The sequence below is a fragment of the Varanus komodoensis genome, unplaced genomic scaffold (genome assembly GCF_004798865.1).
Source record: "Varanus komodoensis strain SLA01 unplaced genomic scaffold, ASM479886v1 scaffold4, whole genome shotgun sequence".
Classification (NCBI taxonomy): domain Eukaryota; kingdom Metazoa; phylum Chordata; class Lepidosauria; order Squamata; family Varanidae; genus Varanus; species Varanus komodoensis.
The window spans coordinates 24351999-24372837 of NW_025335941.1; the positions used below are offsets into that span (position 1 = coordinate 24351999).

At 37.9% G+C, this 20839-nt stretch overlaps 1 protein-coding gene across 3 annotated transcripts in view; it reads right to left on the minus strand.

The window, feature by feature from the left end:
* The window catches only part of GBE1 (1,4-alpha-glucan branching enzyme 1), a 184265-nt gene that overhangs the window by 19978 nt on the left and 143448 nt on the right, over positions 1 to 20839 (minus strand). The window contains exons 15-17 of one of the 3 annotated variants that reach the window (XM_044441826.1): positions 12916 to 13033; positions 10841 to 10906; positions 1510 to 3585 (exon numbers count right to left, since the gene is read on the minus strand). In XM_044441826.1, the coding sequence (XP_044297761.1) occupies positions 3529 to 3585; positions 10841 to 10906; positions 12916 to 13033 (241 nt within the window). In that variant the 3' untranslated portion in view covers positions 1510 to 3528. Of the gene's footprint in view, positions 1 to 1509; positions 3586 to 10840; positions 10907 to 12915; positions 13034 to 20839 lie in introns of those variants that run through there. The other 2 variants (XM_044441827.1, XM_044441828.1) reach the window with 2 other exon arrangements.

Genomic DNA, 20839 nt, shown 5'->3' on the forward strand with positions numbered 1-20839 from the left:
AAATAACATACAACCAGTTGCACTGCATTGCACTGCATTTGGACATATGTTCAAACCCCTATATCATAATTTTCTTTCTTTCCACTATTTGTTAGAATATCAAAGTCTCTTCTTAGTTATTTGGCACAACTTGTAGCAGATGCCATGTGGGTTTCATTTTTTCAGTCTCCTTTCAGAATCTCTTAAGTAGGAAAGGATTATGCTACCACTTGTGAACATTCTAGAGTGGAAGATCAATTTTAAGGACACACGGCCCCTTGTGATGGATACATATTTTTAATTTGAGGATCTATAGGTTACATAGGAAGCTGTTTTAGATCAGGTCAGCCTATATGTTCATCCCAGTATTGTCTGCTATGAATGGCATACCTTTCCAAATTCTTCAAGAAAAAGCTCCCTATTGCCTACTCTCTAAATCTTGAACTTGACATCAACTGCATGCAGTACATGTGCTCTACTTCTGAGACATCCTTACCTAAGGAGTTGCACCTAATAAGGTAGGCCATGTCCTGGGTCTGCAGGCTTTAGAGGAGGTGGTTAAGGGTCTGGTAAGTGAAAGGATGACACTTTGGGGGTAAAGAACATCTTGCTCATGGTGTCTTCAAACCCAGCACTTATCCCCAGGTACAAAGCACACCTGACTTATCCATGGAAATAACTACTTGCAAAAACAGTTTACTCATGGGAGAGCAGAAGGAAGTTGAAATGGAAGATCTCATGGCTTCATTCATGATAAGACTGTTTGCACAGCTCAACCAATTACTTGAACTCTTCCATCAGCACATAAGTTTACTGTGGTGATGTCTATGGCAGCAGCCAGTAACACTCTGAGAAGCTAGGCTTTCTGAATGCAAGATGTTTCACTTTGAGCAACCCTGGTTTAAAAGGGGCAGTGGTGTATGTGGGGAGATAACCAGCAGAAGACATTACCAGAGTACTCCAAGTCCTGTTAATGGTTTCAAGTATCTGACAGTTCACAGGATGTGCTACTAGAAACTAATGCAAAGTATATTCTCTGGCCGACATTCACAATGTTTACATAGCAGGAAGTGAATCTCACTATGTTTAATAGGACTCACTATGCCTAGGACTGCAGCCTTAATGTACGCTGTTTACATCAAATGGCATATCTGAACATGAAATATGTATTTAGGACACCAAACACGGGAACGTAAGTTCTTTTTGCAAGTGTTTCCCCCCATATTTTAGGGTGCCCAGCAGGTGTTTTTTTTTTCAAAGTAACTGTATATTAGCAGACTCATACTTTGAAGGCATTAATTTCAGCAATATAGCAACCTGACATGAACTAAAATTAGAAAGAGATCTGGCAACCTTGTAAGCATTCTGGGTTATTTTGCTTCTGTGGTTCTGGGCAGAAATATAATTATGCAACAATTCTAAGTTTCTTTAGCTGATGCAAAAACAAACAAACAAACAAAACCCAGCACCACCAACACAACAAAAAACTGTTGAAATTTTCAGATGTGTTTCAGTAATATCTAGAGTTCAACTTTGACACTACCACAAGCAGTATTTTTATTGTCTGTTTATTGTAGGTGATGTTGCAGTTTCTGATGTATTACATATTTATTGCTTTTCTTCCACAAAAACTGACATGGACAATATTGATTAACTGCTTTTAGATGCCTGGATACAGGGTCAGTAAAAATTATGTATCAATACATCAATTGACAAAAGCATACCACATTTATAGAGATGTTTATAATGCCTCATGTTTTAAGGGCTGTTAAACAATTACTGATTTGCTCTACTTTTAAATATGGAAACAGTAACCTATTTGGGTCTTGTTAAACAAGCTGGCCATTGAAAAATAGGTAGATTGTGAATTAAAATAACAACATATTATTTCTCAGGCGATAGTATGAACTTAATACAGCAGAAGTGCCATTTACAAATAACTGAATTTGCTAGAGACAGTATAAAAAGTTTTGTTGTGTTTTCATGGAAGCCCCCCTCCCCTCCCCTGGCTTGGTTTAGGAAACAATTCCTAAGACATCTTCCCATCTATACCTCTCTGGTACTATGAATACTGACACAAGTACTTTGATGTTTTACAAAGTGAGACAAAGATGGTTATTTCAAATAACTATCAAGCAGAATTTCCTTTGCAGACATTTTCTCTGATGAATATCTGATTATGAAAACTGATCATGAAGAAAAATAGCTTGGTGTCCTATAAAAAAAATCCAAGATATTTCTGCAACTTTGTAATTGTTTCTTTAAATCCATAAGGCAGAATTCATTCCCCGTTTTATGGAGAAGTACTAAGTATTATAGAACATAGCTTATATAATGAATAATATTTATTTTACACAACCAGGTTGCTTGAAATAGTTTTCCTTCATGGTCCATTCATAGGTAACAGAAATTTTGTAGTCAAGTAGGATGTGTATGGTGACTATGACATGCTTTAACACAAGCTAAGATAAGAGAGTATAGAATTTATCAGCTAACTTCATTCGGGAAGAGGTTTGGGACTGATGTGATGCTTGTGATGCTATACTATTCTTCCTATAGTGCAAGCCTCATAAGACACAATATTCAAAGTACTTTTAAGCAGGTAGAATCTCATTTCTTTTCTATCTGGTACCTTTGACTCTCAGCACTGTAGGCCAGTCTTTCCCAACCTGATATTCCACTCTTTTGGGCTTCAGCTTCCAGCAGCTGGGACCACTATGACCTGAAGTGAGGAATGCTGGAAAGAAAGCTGGCAGTCCAAAAGTGTGTCGGGCCCCATTTTTGGGGCAGCTGCTGTAGACGCTATAGCATTTTGTTTTATGCAGTTAATATTTTACTTGTTACAATATATAAAAATGCTCTGGCACAAATGAATTCACCATTGCCATAAAGCTTGAGTAGTGGTAAATTAATGAGATTCAAGTCTTACTGCCAATGTTTTTGTAAATGGCATCTTTCCAGCCTTATGATTCTCCTGGAACTTTTTCTTGGAAACATACATTAAGTCTAACAAACCTCCCACCCAGAATCCTACTGGTTTAACATAAGAAAAGCACAAAAACCTTTAGAACTTGGAATCTAGTGTCAAAGAAGTACATAGGGCTGCCTTTTCTGGCAAACTGTCATTGTGATCTATAATTATTTCTTATACAAAATGTAGTTTAATGAGAAAAATGCATTTAGTACCAAATTATACATGGAACTGGAACAAATTGTTGAAAACAGAACATGATTTTTTCTTCTTCTTTTCTTTCCCTTTTTAATTAGACCACAGTATTCTTGATAATACATCAAGGATACCAGATATCCTGAAATCAAATTCTGGAACACTGAGTTTTTCTTATTTCTGCTTTTATATATGCTTTCTTTGAATAAACATAATTAGAAAACTCTGTGTCTAGAAATAAATAATAAGTACACATTTGAATCTTGCAGTATTAACATTATCTTCATATAGAAATGTTTTCAAAGAATAGAAGCTGGATACTACTACGATCAAACTATTGTTTGCCTTTTACATTAATGACCGTTGTTGTAGGCTGCAAGTCCTTAGTTCTGGAGATCCATATTCTGAAGCACTATGGCCACTCTGCTTGGAATGTACACCTAAAAGGAGGATAACATTATCTTATGAACTGTTCATAATAAGCCTTTGGGATGGGGCAAGCTATAAATCTAAATAAGTAAAGAAATCTACTTACCATTTGAGCATGAAATATGCATTTAGGAACCGGCATTTATGAAGTGTGCAATCAATATTAATTAAATGTAGAGTGCAATTGTAGGCTTGGCTATTTTGTCCTGAGGCCCACAAGGTAATCGAAATGATGCATTTCCTTTGCCTTTGCCACATCCTAAAGCTAAATCTGGTGAAAGGTTTAAATGCAATTACCACTAGAGGGCTCCAAGTGATTTACAATCACCAATTTTAGACATTTGAGGACATCGAGGTCGATACGAGGCACAGTGATAAATGACAAACTCTTACTGCTGCATTTGAGCTCTATTGTGTTCTGAATTAAAGCTGCCCTGGCTCTGTGATGTCATTTTACACAGGTAAATACTAGGTATGAGACAGCACAGCATTTGAAAATTGACAGGTCCATAGCGGTGAAATGGGGTTTAGAGCATCACATCTTGAACAGAACAATGCATTCATTTGCCTTTGCAGATTGTGATTAAGTTCTTTCACTTACATTCTCTCACACAAACTTTTAATCTGAATGAATTCCAGATTTTGTTTTGTTCTTCAAAAGTATTTTTCTTAACAAGGGGGAAAGGAATCCGTGACAACATTCTACACAATGCTCTTTCCAAGCACAGATTAGGCTCACAATTCAAAACATGACAGATATGTTCTGTTTACCAATTACCTTGATATGTGGTAGTTTACGGACTGCTGAATGCAATTGATCATGTAAACTGAACTCAATAACAATGCAATTAGAAAAGAGTCAGCAGATGAGTGAAGACTGCAAGCTTCCTTTTGACAACACCAGTGTTTTAAGACTCTCTTCCTCCTCCCTCCTGGCATTCCTAATATAATGCTATTTTCAGCCATGTTATCTCCAAGCGAGAGCCTGACTGACGGCATGAAAAGCTTTTATAGTCAGCAACCGGAATGAAAGGTGTAAAGCAAACAGCTTTAGGAAAAAAGGAAAAGAACAGCTGATCTTCATCGAACCAGACTGTAGCATGTCCAATGCATCTCAGCTCTTGCCAGTGAACAGAGTGTTTTCCCCCTAAGGTTTCTGTGATAAATAACTCCTACAAATCTGCTCAGTGGGGAAGGAAATACAACATACACTTGGGCTAGAGTCATGTGCCTCCAAATTTATTAGTAAAGAAAAAAAGGATAGTTGTTGGGGGGTATACTTATTTATTACTGTGCAAGTAACTGAAAAAGATTTATTTCCAAATCTTTTTAGAGAAACAAGTCACACTGGTCTAAGCAGTTAGCAGATTGGAACAAAGAAATTAGCACACTGCAGAAAAGCTGCCATATTCAGAACTCTCTTTCCAGGCATGCCAAATATGAACGTGTTCTATGGATGGAAACCAGATGCTTTAAAGTGATGCTGTAAAACAGAAATGGAGAAACTCTTGTCCCTCACGTGTTGCTAGATTCCAACTAGAATCCATTAGTCTGAGCTAGTACGAGTATGTCCAGTCCTCAGGGATAAAAGCAGCTTTAGTTCTACTACGTTTGAAAGGCCATAGGTTTCCCAACTCTACTTTAAAGAAAAAATGATTAACCTGACCCATCTGTATTCATAATTGCATAACATCAAACTTTCTACATAGGGATGACTGCCAATATTAAACAAACTTGAAGTATATATAGCCCATCATTATACCATACATACAACTTTAAAAAAGGAGACAAACAACACCTTGATATAAATTAGAGTATAACCCCATATCTGCTGTCTCACTTAATTGTGGTTGACTGCAGTCTGAAAACAAGACCTGACACACTGCAGCATGGCCTGCTCTGGGGAAGCTTGTTCTGCATTGTGTCACAAGGCTAGCTCATGGCCACATACCCAGTCCCATATCTGATGCCCACCCTGCCTTCCATGGGGGGTGGCATATCATTCCAGACTGGCTGCAGCAGCAGCAGCCAGGAAGTGGAGCAAAAAAATTCCCATTTAATTATTGATGGCAAATTTGCACACAATCAAATCTACATAAGTTAAACCTGCAAAAGTCAAGGTTCAACTGCACATAGTGTTCACAACTATTCATGGTTTCAGGCATCTGCTGTGGCTTATGGAGATATGGGATCCTTCTATACATCAACATGTGAAAGTTGATGCAAATCCTGCCACCGTCTGTAAATTCTAACTAAACTAAACTCAAAGACTTGGGGGATGATGCTATGCTTCTCAGAAAGTGCCTCAGGGGCGACAGGAGTCTTTGGATGCTCAGATCACAGGTGGAGAAGGTGCTCTGACTCCAAAGCTGAGGGAATACACATGAATTATACTTCTGCATGGACAACACTTGTCACATGGTTGCTTCTCATGTGTGCTCTAAGGACAAACCTTATCCATGCACGACATATGGTGTTTAAAAGTTCCCATACATCCAGACCTGTATCTTAATATGACCAGGGAGAATACAGAAAGCAAGAAAGTGGGACCCTGGGTAGGCAGGAATGGTAAAGGAATCAGATGCATCTTTGAATTAAAACAATGCAAATTATATCAGCTGTGGTATCTGATACTTTTCAGGGACACAGCCACACAGGATAAAGGGAATTAAACTTGTTTGTTCCCAGATGAGATCCTGAAAAAAACAGTTCAATTGAAGCTACAATCTGTATTGGAAAGAAGTCCCCAATTGGCAATAAACAGCAAACAGTGGCTTTGGAAGAACCATTTTTATTAGAACTGCAACAGGAGATGAAAAGATTAGATTTCCTTTTTCTATTGCTGTGATTTTGATAATTACCATCCCTGAATGAATGCTATTTGAACTTAAAAAATAATACTCTGAGTGGGTTCACACATAATGGCAAGTCCTATTGATAAATCACCATGATGGGTTGCAGTTAAGCACCAAACAACCGTGATGAGGCCAGCAGGTGATCTGGCTCACCAGACCTCCGGAGCCAGAGGTGGGGGTCCTGATAAACTCCGAGGTGTCCTGCAGAGGGCTGCCCTGACAATCAGAATTCTAGCTCCCACCTCTGCTGCCTGAGAGATCTACTCAGGAGAGCAGGAGTCAGATGGGGATAGGGGTATCTGATTGGCTTGGTGGTGCTACCCTGCGAATAGGGCAGTGTCAGCTGATCGCTGGCACCCACATCTTGCCTGAGAGTAGGCACCTTGGTTTAGGAGGTGGGACTCCTCTGACATCTGGGCCACATTGCTGCTTGGACATGCACTTTGGACATGCTGTCAGTTGTGGTCACTGGCTACCACTTGGCAGTTGGCTCACTTGTGCCATGACTTGAGCCATGATGGTTGTGTTGTCCAAGCCTGGATGATACAGTAAGCAATCACAGGATGATCAGATCATTGTGTCTTATCATGGTTGACAATCTTAATATGCCACAATCATTTGTCACCACAATTGAGCTTATATGACACCACAAACAACTATAACAACCAATGGCTGTTTATACTGTCAGGCAAACTCAGCCTTTAAGTTCCATGCAAAGACAATTTACCTCCATGTGTGGCTTGGCCCTCGGAAGTATTACAGTCAGTCAATTATAAGGGGTGAAAAGAAATTAACCAAATTTTAAACTCCTGCTTAGAAATGTGGAATCCATTTGAAGAAGTAACTTCTATACAAATCAGTCAGTGATGCTGTTTACAGTGTACCCACTATGAAGGGCTGTCAATAGAGTGGAGGCGATGACATTGTCCAGTATTGAACTGTTAACTTCTTTTTAAATGGCTGTTTTCTGTAGCATGAGTCTTGCTACAAAATATAATTAACTGCCATGTGTCACTTGCCATTTCCTTATCTAATATGATCTCCCTTACCAATCACATTGCTATTTGTTGGTATTTCATTCATATGTTCTGGAATCTTTGAACTCACTGCTTCTAGTTGCTGGCTTGATTCATAGATGGTTCATTCATGAAAGGGAAGGAATCAGTCAACGAGAATCTAAATTCTGTACAAACTAGTGTTCCAAACAAAGTCAACTGAGGTTCCTCATTATCCTCATTATCTAAGGAGGACTGCTTGCTCAGTAAAATTAATCCTCGTGGGATCCAGAAGAAATCAGAAATGCTTTGAACACATTGTGTGCTTGCTAGCAATTCTGTTGAGGTTTTACAGGGACTCAGTCAACCGTAAGAGCTAATAGCAGACTTCCTCATAGCAAGTCTTTTGCCACCTGCATTCTAGACACTTCTCTGCCTGATTCATTGCGTCAGCTGTCAGGGAGCCAATTGGATGTGTACTGTGGAAGAGGGGCTGCTGCCCACATTTTCTCAGCAGTGAGATTAGACCAGCTTTTTGAACTTCCCAAAAAATCCAGTCTGAATAGCCAATAACTAGATGTTTCCCAGAACAGCCCATGTAAGGAGAAAGACAATGATAACACTCAATCATCCATTAGATTTTGATAGCCTCTGACAGAAGCCCATTGTAGCAAATCCATTACACTAATCATTAGGAAGTAGTCCGGGTAGGATAAACTAGTGAACTCCTCCTTCCTACAAGGCCACCAACTTGTTAGGTTTAAAACATCAGATCTGAAGTTTGCTGCTATCTTCCTAATGGAAGGTAAATTCCATCGAATATTTAACAGTATGGTTTACATAATTACATTTGCCAGCATTTGTTTTGGAAACAATCAAGGTGAATTTTAATATGACTGAATGTCCACATAAATTTATGATGTACAATTGGAACACAGACATTTGTAGACAAATGGGAGATATTCCTGCATAACAGCTGATCAAATGACAGCTTATTGAAAATATATCACAACTCCACTCTTACTGAGTAGAAACAAACACAATTCATGCTTGCCATAAACCATGGATTAGATGGCTATATAAAATGGTAATATGAGCTTCCTAACCTTTCTGAAAGAGGTGTGTGTGTGTGTGTGTGTGTGTGTGTGTGTGTGTGTGTTTCATTCTTCAAAGCCTCTAAAGTGACAGCTTCCCCTCTAGGGCTTCAGACCAATATACGTTTACTAAAGGATTAAGTCCCATTGACCTTACTGGGTCTTGCTGCTGAATACACACATCAGGAACTGTACTCTAAATTCGTTTAGCTTCAGCAGGAGTACTGTATCATGTGAATTTTCTCTGGCCAAAGTGCTTAAACTCAGATGGCTGAAGCTAGAAATTAATAGTATTCCAGCCATGACCTCTTGCCCCTTCTGTTCTGTCTTCTAATGTACAGATCAGCTTTCTCAATACTTACTAACTTGCTGTTACTTATGAAGCTCCTAACATTGAGATAAATTTGGTCCAATGACTCACTTCTTCAGCTGAAAGAAAACTCCTCCCATCAGAGGAAGGAGGAGTCCTCTAAATCCAACCCAGATTCTACAACAGTCTGCACAAATTTGAAAAACAAAAAACAAGCCCTTGCCTATAGTCTGCATTCCATCAAAACCTGACATTTTGCCTGTAGCACATCTCTGTAAAACATATTCTCTAATATCGTAAGAGAGTTCCTGGAATGAACATGGTACCCAAAATGAGTACAGGGTCCACAGAATATCTTAGCACAACAAAATACACTGGCAGCATGCAATAAACTCGCCACAACACTTTTATCCATTAATGGAAGTGGATGAAAATCAACGTTCTCTTGAATTAAGAAATCAGAACACGATAACAACCATATATAAAAGTCATTTTATATAATTAAAACAGTTAGAAAAAGGGTACTATTTGGTGATAAGTAGTGAAATAATGATGAGTGATCTTGAAAGGGAAAAGCCAGGAAGGAAGCAAAGCTATGAAGGGAAACATTATTTAGATTAGTGATGAATGTCTAAAATATGAAAATGGTTCTAGCTAGCCCTGTTGGATTTTAAATTTGACAACAGCTTTAAAGTCTATTCCTATATAATACAATACATATGATACCACATGCCATTATCATAACTACAGTAAGCAACTTCTTGGAGTAATGGACCTTAACTCTTTATCACTCTCATTTCCTCACATGATATTTCACAGTACACCCTCTTCCCTTTTTCCTCCTTTTTCTTTTCTCTCACATGGACAGAAGTCATTTTGTTCAGTGTATACCCTATCTGGATCACACGCTTACACACTTGTGGGTCTTTTTCCTGTTTGCTGATTCTGCATAGAAATACACAAGTGCTTCTAACAGATGGGCCTTAGCTAAAGCACTGAAGGTGCAAAGCAATTACATTATTTCCAACAGCACTGGATAAATTTCTGACATATTCTATCATCATCTTCCATCTGCCAGTATATCAGGAAGGGTCCTCAAATAGAGTTACATGTCCACTCACAATGTGAATTATATTGAATATAATTTACCATGCGATGCTCTACCAGGTCTCTCCTATGATCAGACATTGCCATATTTGTGATTTGCAAAGAATTCCTACTTTGCCTGGTTCCACTGGTTGTAGAACTTTGTAATCTATGGATTCCAGTGCAACATGTGTTCTGAACCTTTTATATGCATCAGGCCAGGATCAATATATTGTTCTGGTATCTTTCTGCCATACGTTTTCATCCTGCTTGTGCCACCAAATACAGTCTGGATGGCTCCATACTGTATTTGGTGGCACTATATATGGGCCAGAACTAGAAGCTAGTTCTCTTCTCTTTTATAATTCATAGAAACATCTTTTATGATTCCATGAAAAAGAAAACTTTCCATAACATGCTAGTATATTAAAATAATTTCAAGATTCCAAAATTTGCCTCCTTTGAGCAGTCTCAGAACCTCTTCATGCATTTTCCAAAAAATATTTTAGGACATTTTCCATTGTTGCTGTGCTCTCCCATCTACCATGTCTTAAAGATAAAAGCTGGAACATCCATAAAATCAGAATAAAGCTCTACTCATTCAGAGGGGTCTTTCGGGCAGAGGCATCTGCTGTGCTCTCTTTTAGCATAAAGGGTCTTTGCATTCTGCTCCCCATGCTTATCATATCACAGGCATGGAGAAAATTGCCTAGTTTAAGCAGCTCAACCTGCATTCACTCATGTACAGGAATCCATAATGTACAGAAATGTGCATCTATTTCTAAATTTCATTTGTGTAATGTACTTGCAACCCTGAAAGCGTTTTACACTTAAATTGACTCCATGCACCAGAGAACAGGATCCTTTATTATTATTATTTTAAAGTGCTAGAATTTTGGCCGGACCACTTTAGTCTGCAACTTTACCTCCAGGTGGTGTGTGTGCTGGTATCCTCGGGGCTGGCCATCACTTTCACTCAGTGAATTGGGTTGCTGGGAGATATAAAGGACAAGTGTGACCTACACTCTTGGGTTTGATAATTAAGATAATAGTGCAGTCACCATGCTGTAGCTTGTAGAGATTTCAAAACTACATTAGTTGTTTAATATTGGCTGTTTTCATGCTTTCTCTCACATGCACTTGTCAAGATCTTTATTCAGAGCTGTTCCAACTTTGGGGCATGTTTATTTTCCATGTTATATCTACAATGCTCATGTCATGTTAATAACTTATTATTAAGAGACACATGATTATTATATTAGTTGCGTGTTAATGTTCAGAGATAGCGTAGTGTAAAGAAAATGGGAAAATAGAATTCAGAATGATTGCTCTGTTTCCTGGTATTCACCTTTCTGCATGGCCAAAACAAAGCTATTTTGTCAGAGTTATTTGGCTTACACTGTGTAAAAAGTAAATACCTTCCCAAGGAATGAGAAATGTAGCAACAGAATGCATATTATGCATTTCTTCATGAAATGGCAGAACAGCTGCTCACGAAGTGTTAGTGGTTTTAAGTGGTGCAAAGCTTTGCGAACCACACTGACAGGAATTTTTGTTCATTTGTTTTTGAGCAAGATTACTTGAAAATATCCATATTTGGTGACCCATTCTGAATCTAAGCGAAGGACATTACCATTACTCACTCCAATATACACATTAAATTAAACATAAGTTGCCCCATTCACTTCAATAGGGATGTCTGTGTCGACCTTTCTTGGTTATTGCAATGAATGATTAACCTCTATTCATGCACAGTTCTGGTACGCTGAAATCCTATGGAGTGATTGATCGTACCTGGGCAGTATGAATGTGACTTAGAGTTCATAGCTGGGTTTCTGCTGCACTAAATACAAGAGTGCTAATTCTCCTGGATATTGTTGCAGGTCCAGGTCAAGCACTGAATGAAACTGGGCTCATCCGAGATTAGGATGAAGTGAAGCAGAAGCGTGATTGCTGCACTGTGTTAAATCAGCCCACACTAACAGGCCTTTCCTATCTTCCATTCATTGCAGCATAGGCTTGGTAATGCATAGATTGTAGCATGAGATAGATACATTCAAATGCCACAAATTCAGCAGTCAGAACTATGAGTAGTTCATCTCACTGATCGATGCTTAGTTTATTTCCTTTTTTGACTCCGGAATAAACATTCCTTTTTGCTCAGGCATTTTTACATTTTAAAACCATTATTTAAAAAACAAACAAACTTTATTATTTTTTCTGTGTTTCTTCAGTTCTGTGTTCTTCAGTTTACAGGCTGAAGAGTTGTTAGATTTTTTGTCTTTTAATTTGTGATTATCTTTAAAAAAAAGTGTACAAACCATATAGAGATCTATCTATACAATTTCAGAGGATTGTCCAAGTAGTAAAATCATTTTGTTTAGGAGATTCCTTTAGGGTGCAATTTTATACATGTTTTGATGAGAAGGAGAAGGAGAAGGAGAAGGAATTCTTCGACAACTTCTAGCATGCTCTGGCCAGGGTTGGGATGTTTGTGTGTGTGTGGAGGGGGGGTCATGTTGGGAGCTGTAGGACTCGCTAAACATGCCTAAGGCTGCCATTCTTAGTTACTAATGTGAAAGTTAGATGAGCATGCTTACATGCAAGAGAAGCCACGTAAGCATGCAAGCTACTGAAACATGAAAATTAAAATAAAAATCCTCCGATTGAAATTTTATGACAACAGAAAAATGCACATGGAAATGGTTTCATGCTTAGTTATTTCATAAAATTCTTATATAAAGTTCAGTAATATTTGAAGTGAAAAAGCCAAGAGATATTTAGAAATATTATTGTCTAAATATCACTTTGCTTAAGTCATATCATATTCACTGTTGACCTTTGGTTTAATCTTAGTTTTTCATGCAAATATTAATCATCATATTTTGGAGAGAAGGAAAGGGAAAGGGAAAGGGAAAGGAGGCAAAATGCTGATGTTTAACCAAAGATTTGATTTGTTAAACCATCACTGCAGAAGTAAAGTAGGAAAAAAAATACTTACCAAAACAGAATTAGGTCGATGGTTGTGTGAATATTGCTGTGAGAAGAATTCTGTATTGTGGTCCAATCTGCTATGCCCTCCATATTCTGGAGCATCAGAATCCAGTGCAATTTTATACTTAAAACAACAATTAAGGATTCTTACATCAAATACAGTCAGTATGATGTTAAATAATAAATGGAATTGAATCAAGCTAGCTACAGAAATAATTTTCCCATGTAATGTATTTCCTTGAGACCCCAACTGTATTTGCCACAGTTCTGAACATTTTTCTAAATGAAGAATGCTATCTATTTCTAGATCTACTGGTAAGTATACAATGCTTAAATAAGTGCATAAGCTTGACTATATAAGCATTACTTTAAGTAAGTCTACTTCAATACATTCTGCAAACAAGATTCAACTTGCAATCCTATCATTTTCTGAGTTAATTGGGAGGAAGCCCCTTTGAAGTCAATGGGACTGACTCTTGAGCAGACATAGAGATGATGAAATGTCCTCCCTTACCTGAGTTACGTATATAAATGGATTTACATCATGATTAACTTGGCTGATTGAGTTCAATGAGGCAAAAGCAAGATTAATCTAGTCTGGATACAATCCTAACAAATACAACTATGTACAAGATACATTAGGAAAAAGTTACTTGTCATAGTTCTTCCCAACAAACAGATCCACAGAAGAACTTTCATCAGGCAGCTTTAAGACACCCTCTTTCTCCATGGTACACTGCTATCTCTTATGTTATTTGTTCTTCACTCTCACATTACAAGTTATTCACAGTAAGTTTTATTTTCAAATTGAGCAGAAAAACTGCAATGTTTTGTGAAAATAATAAGTGGTAGAATACTAAGCTGTATGTACTTCAGCTTTGGAAATCATAAAGCATTACCACAGTCAGAAAATTCTTTTAAAAAACCCAATGTAACATTATCAGCATTTAAGGGTGTTATATTTTTTCCAGACAGTGAAACTGTTCAGAGTAAAAGCAGAAGGAAGAGCAGCAAAGTTGCGCATGCTAGCTTTGCTCTTTGCCACTCTAGTTTCCATTTCTGAAGATGAGAGCTTCCTGTAGCCACCAAGATGTTCCTCTTCAGAAAATTGCCATTCACATGCAGAATGAATGAGGAAGAAGGAAGCTAAACCAGTGTGCTTCCTGCTCATGATTTGCTTTACTGACATTCTGAATACCTGAAAAGGGCTATTAGTCAGCTTTAGAAATCAACAAATAAAAACAATTTAAAACTAACAGAGGAACTGATTTTGCTTACAAATCATAGGACCTTGCTTCAACTGACATAGGAAACCACTAAGAAAATAAAGTTGCCACCATAGTTTGAACAGTAACACGTTTGCAAAAATGTTCCAGATCCTTAATTTTGAAAGTGGGAGAGGAGTTTCAGATGGACCTCCACTAATAGGATTAGAGCACAGTAAAGCTCTGCTTTTTCTTCTGATGACTTGAAGTACAGTAAGGCTTCTGTGTTTGTTCAGCCTTTTGATCAAGTCTGAGAATGCTAACCGATTTGCTGTCATTTCCTTCTTCTGACACAACTCTCTCAACTGAACTTTGCTTTAGTGATAAGTTACAATTGCTTTTATGCATCCATCTGTCAGGAAGTCTTAAATATTTTATAATTTCTTAAAATAAAAAGTTTGGCTGATTAGAAAGCATATGTTTCCATTATAGTGTCACATAAATCCAAGTTATTCATCAGAAGACTGATTTTAAATGTATTCTTTTCTAATAGTAATGCAATCTGTTTTTAAGTTACACCATACCACACATTATGAATTTTATTTATTTATTTATTTTTCGATTTATATCCTGCCTTTTTCCTACAAAGGGCTCAAGGCAGCCTACATCTCCTCCTCCATCTTATCCCCACAACAACAACCCTGTGAGGTAGGTTGGGCTGAGAGTCTGTGGCTGGCCCAAAGTCACCCAGTTGGCTCCATGACTGGGACTAGAACTCAGGTTGCCTAATGTGCAGCCCAATGATCTTAACTACTGCACCACACTGGCTTTAAGTATTTGAAATAAACAACACAATTATTATTTATTATTTTGGAGCTATAATAGTTTACCCTGATTTGTGATAAAATGATTGTTTTTGAGCAATAAATAAACTTGATAAACAATTGACTTTTATCAAAACTTAGGATTAAAATGGGTAGGGAGCTGAGCCAAGCACCTTGGAACAGCCTACTGAATATTTGTGCTTGTCACCCTCTGTCACCTTCTGTCTCCAGCATCTCTGTATGGAGCAAGCAGGTTTGAAGGAGGATTCTGCAGATTCCTTGATTGGGCTGTGTTCCATATATGTTTGCTTCAGGCCAACACAAGAAAAATCCTACTCCAGACATCTCTGCCTGGTGTTAGGTGGCCAGAGACCTAGCTGGTGAGGGCTTGACTGCATTAGGACATGCAAGGTAGGACCAGAATGTACAGCCTGTTCTGTCTACCCAGTTTAAGTTAGGCAAATGCCTGAACAGTGATTCCAAATGGTAGCAAATCATGTGATTTCAGACTGTACATTTCTACTAATATCATTTCCACCCCACTCCTTTTTTAACAGACTATGGCAGATTGATTTAAAATTAGGCCAAGGTATACATATTTATTGAAACAAATAAATACGTCTTATGGCTTTATTTCTTATTTATTTTTATCTGTATTCTAATATATTTAGAGCTGCCCAGAGAGCCTTTGGCTATAGGGGGCATACAACTATGATAAATAAATAATACATAAATTGTCAATTCATTTATTTATTACATGTGTATCTGACTTTTTTCCTTTTAAGGAACTCAAGGCAGCTTACATAATTCTCCTCCACTCAATCTTACCCTCACACCAACAGCCTAGGAGGTAGATTGGGCTGAGAATGACTGGACCAAAAGTCTCTCCCTTAGCTCCATGGCTGGGTGAGAACTAAAATGCAGAGTGAGCCACTACACCACACTGGCTCCGCATAATATATAGAAAACGCAGGAGACCAGAAAGAGTAGATGAATGAAACAAAGGTCTTCCAAAATGGTTCTCAGCTTTAACTGATATAAAAGTTAAATGACTAAGAAGAAAAGTCTTGTTTAAATTACTGTATGCTTATTTCCATATTGAATCAATATACTATGTTAATATACAAATCAATCAATCAATCAATCCTTTGCCAATGACTTTATATCATATGGGAATGTAATGAATATAAAATCTGTTTGGGCAACTCTGTACATAGTTTGGGAGGAAATGGGTTTCTGCCACCCACCCCTGACCACTCCTTCCCCATCCACAACTTGAAGGGAATCTCTCGAGTGTCCTGCCGTAGCTCCGTAGGCTTTCCCTGTAATTTGGAATTCTGGTCATGGAGTGTTCCAAATTACATAGAGATCCAACTTGCTAGTACATGAGGACTTTTTATCCTCCACTCCAGTCTATGCAGATGACTGGGGGAGGAGCGCTGGCAGGCAGCAGGCATGTCCCACTGTTTGCACCTTCTATGTACTCACATCACATTGAGAAAAATAGCCTAAGTTTATAGTCCATATTGGTTTTGTGGTAGAAGCAGCAGCTTCTCTGTCACTCGGCAGCAACACATTTTGCAGCAACAGCATCTGTACCATGTTAATGTCCCAAATGATCTCCTGCTAAGATTTTGTTGGTGAAAGAGCAGGGAAGCTGCCATCTATTATGGGCAAGAATAGAGCATTGAAATCAATCCAGAGTTACTAGAAAGGGAGAAGATGATTTTATGCTGTTTTCTTAGAACACGACTAGCAAATCTACACTATTCACTTGTAGACACATTTCCCACTGTTTATGGTTTCAACAAGCAAACCTGCTTCATGATGCAAGCCTCCCTAGGGGATAGTCCAGCAATTTATCCAGCTCTTCCTCTATTTTCAATTTAAATGGAAGCTTCTGTCCTTCCATTTGGTGTCCATTGATGGTGTCACTGTTACAGAGGAGCTTCAGACATGCTGCCTCTCTGACACATGAACTGTGCACTATGGACTCAATTGGCATCAACCTGACACCTTAGCTAAAGAATCCATTTTTCTTCCTGAAGAGACAACTTAAAAAGCTGCCAGGAACATTATTAAGGTTCTGAAATGGCCACAGAGACAATGGCCATAGAATAGACATGCTTCTTCCTTAGTGATAAAAGGGAGTTTGTGTGCCCTCTATCCAAACTATTCTTCTATTAAAATGATATTTTTGCTCATGCTGTGCGCAGCTTGAGCTGATTGACCTCCCCACTTTATCCCAAATTCTAACGTTGGAATTTGGGCAATCATTGTTCATTTCTTCTGCTTGGATGTTATTCATGCTGATATGGCTCAGCTCTGAGAATAACCCAGCATCCAACTGATGCAGGTTCGCATATCAGAAGCAGAGACAGCATTTTGATCGAGATCCATGCTCTAATCACCTTCCCCACAGCTGCAGAAAGAGCCCTGCCAATTGCATCTCCAAGGTTGGGGAATCAACCTCACAGAGGGGGTGTTCCAGGAGGATGGGATGGTGGGGGTGGTACTATAGAAACTCAATGAAGTATTGGTGAGCTATCCTATGTCTTCCTTCAGCTTCCTTTGCTACCGCTCCAAACCAACACAGATAATGAGCTAAAAAAGGCAACTAAAGAAAGAGGTAGTAATCACCTCTGTGTTTCTCCTGCTCTTCATAGAATGCTTGTAAGCCTCCAATTCAGGGGCTTATGAACATCTGAGGGCCAACCATCACCATATGGATTAAGTTATCAAGGGCCCAAGATTGGAATATACCAAAGTTGCTGACTATGCAGATGTCTCCCATCTTCATCTTCCAACAATTGTTACATCTGTTTTTTGTTGCTCTAGTTAACATAGAGCTGTTTAGATAATATATCACATCCAAGAACACAAAATGTACTGTTACCTTTAGCTCTCATCTTGTTACATTTTGTTGTTCCCCTGATTTCAACCAGTTCAGGTATAGATAAACCACAAACTCACACCACTTTTCACTACATAATGTAGTGGACTCTTGCCTATGAAACTCATCACAGTAAGCCAGTCAGTCTCCAAAAAGTGCTCGTGTCTCTGAAAGAGACAACATACCTCAATCTGAACTGTTCAAACTTCAGTACAAATAGAGAGCTTCATATGAAGCAAGGCTTCCCCAGGAAGTTCCCTTTGATTATATATGAAAAACATTCCCTGATACTTGAGTGAACAGAGAAACTGCAGTTCCTGTACAACTCAATGTATGCTTCAGAGTCTCTCTGAGGTTCTGTACCTCCAAACCAGTACTACAAAATACAATACATTTTTCCTACAAAGGTTAATACGAATACGGTCAGTTTGCAGACAAAATGTTAAGCTACAGCTAAGTCTCACTAAATGTTTTTAAATACTGGTTATATAGCTCTTGATATATTCATTTATTTATTTATTAAACATTTCTATGCCGCCCCTTGCCGAATGTCAAACTCCTATGCCGGAATAGTTAGAACGCCAAAAAACCCCACAAATATGACACTATCTGTTGTATAAATATGCCTAAATACCCTTTGTTTTATTGTCACAAACTTCACAGAAACCCATAAGGAACAACTTTAGTTATTCTCTCTGGTCTCTTTTTAAACTCAACACTAGCAAAAGCTTCTATGATGTCACTGTAGTTTATGAATGGGAGAGTAATGTTTCCCACTGGCATTTCTTGTTTAGCGTTTGTGTTCCACAGTCTATGTTACATTTAATAATTTATCATTGTTGCTGAAAGCTTTGACATCTTTAATGGTTCTTTTAAATTTATTTACCAGCAAATGAAAATGTTTATAGCTTTGCTAATTTTAAGGATGGAAAAAATGATTACATTTCCCTAATCACAGACATGAAAATAATTCTTAGATATAAACTAAATATAATATTTCCCATCCTGGCCCACTTTACACATTGCTTTATTTGCTGTAACAAATTTATTCATGAGTTTAAGAGGTTTTTTTTAACCAATGGAAGTTTTGTGAATGAAAAAATGATTTCATACATTTGAATTACCAAAATGGTTACAAAATATGCTGGTATGTGAGCCAACTGCATTGGCATTTGAAAGCATGCAAAATAATTTGGTAGTGGAATTGAGCCAATTTTCATATTATATCTCCTTGCAAAAGTTTTTATCTAAAACATGTTTCCTGTTAGAGCCCTCTGAGGAACAGGTGGCAGTGATATGGAAATTCTTCAAATGAATGAGCAGCCACAGAATGCATCTCTTTTGCATGCTGCAGATAACAAATGCAACTATTGTCACACAGAATTATTTGCAGAAAATTCCAGCTTGGAAATATATTAAGAGAATTTGGAAGACACAGTCTTGGAAGTAATTACTTTCTTAACATAGATTGAAGCTCCAGTCTGTCCAGTCCCAATCCTCTTCAAGGAAGCAGTAGGAGAAGGGGAAACAGATGGTAAACTGGGTGCCTGAGTTGAGATTCAGACAAAGGCTCACCATTGCTGGTCCTAGTGCAGATGGAACATATGAACCATTGTACTGCCATATCTTCATGGACAATTGTGTTAATGCAGCTTAGTAAGCACACAGCACTTTCTAAAACTAATATGTATTCAGTTTCCTTAATAATTAAAACAGACTTATCTAATTTGGCTACCTCCAGGTGTTCTGAATGACAACTCATGCCATTACTGCACAAGGCCATGCTGGCTTGGGCTAATAAGAGGTCTAATGCAAAATATGTGGAGGGACTCAGAGGTTGAAAGAAATTGGATTAAAATATAAAACTTCTTTAATGACAAAAGGTATATTCCTAAAGAAAAGTTGCATTGACTTTCATTAGTGACATCCAAAAAGTATATTTTTGCTCTCCTAATCAAACAGAATATTTAGTACCAATCTTCACAGTGATGCATTGCCACCAATTACACTGAAGGGACTTTGCTCAGGCAGGTTGCAGCTTGCTACCTCAGGTTCTTTTCCATGCTTTATAGGACAATTTCTAATATTCTTTATAGAATCATGTTTATATTCCTTATATTATATATCATACATGCACGGTTGAATCCAGAGTTGGACATGTGTAATTGGAGTTGGCAAAGCGGTCATCAGTATCCCTTTCTTCTCACTGCAACTCATTCAGTTTCCTGACAATGCTATGCTGAGGATCAGAGACCTGCTGAAAGGTATGAGCTGTTGTGCAGGAGGAAGGGTTTCAGAGGATTGGGCAAGGCCACTTCTACCCACAGAAGGCAGATCCTAGATCAAATTCAATTCATATAATTTTCAACACATGTAGGAACTGCAATAACTTTTGCTCCCATTATTTAATCCATTTCCTAAACACTTATTTTCATCCCATTTATACTGCATACCTGATCAATTTTCTTTTATGAATGTTCCTCATGTTTCCTCATTAACACTTGAAAGGCAAGTTAAGTACTTTCATTACTTATATAATACCATTATTTTAATCTCTTGCTTTAGCTAACATGTGGCAAGAGATACTGATAGTGATCCTCTTGAAAACAAAGCAAAATGTGTTATCCTTACTGTGGGCAACAGACCCAATGAACCTCTGCAGAGAGTGAGCTTAAAACAGGACTTCTGATAGTGTCTACCATATCACTTAATTACTATGCTTTTATGATTTTTAAAAAAAATAATTTCATGAACTGAAGCATTCATTTTTTATCTTAGGCAGGCTTAATGACACATGAAGCATCATTAGGTAAATTCAGACCAGACAGAAAGAGCAAAATTAGTATTTTATAATCAACTTCTCTCACAGCAGAAATTGTAATTGTTATTTATGAAGATTATGATATGGCATAATTAAGACCTTTTGTTTAAGGAAAGGATGATGAGAATTTATGTCTAACTCCTGAAAAATGCTACATGCCCATATTTATCAAGGAAGCATGGAGGAAC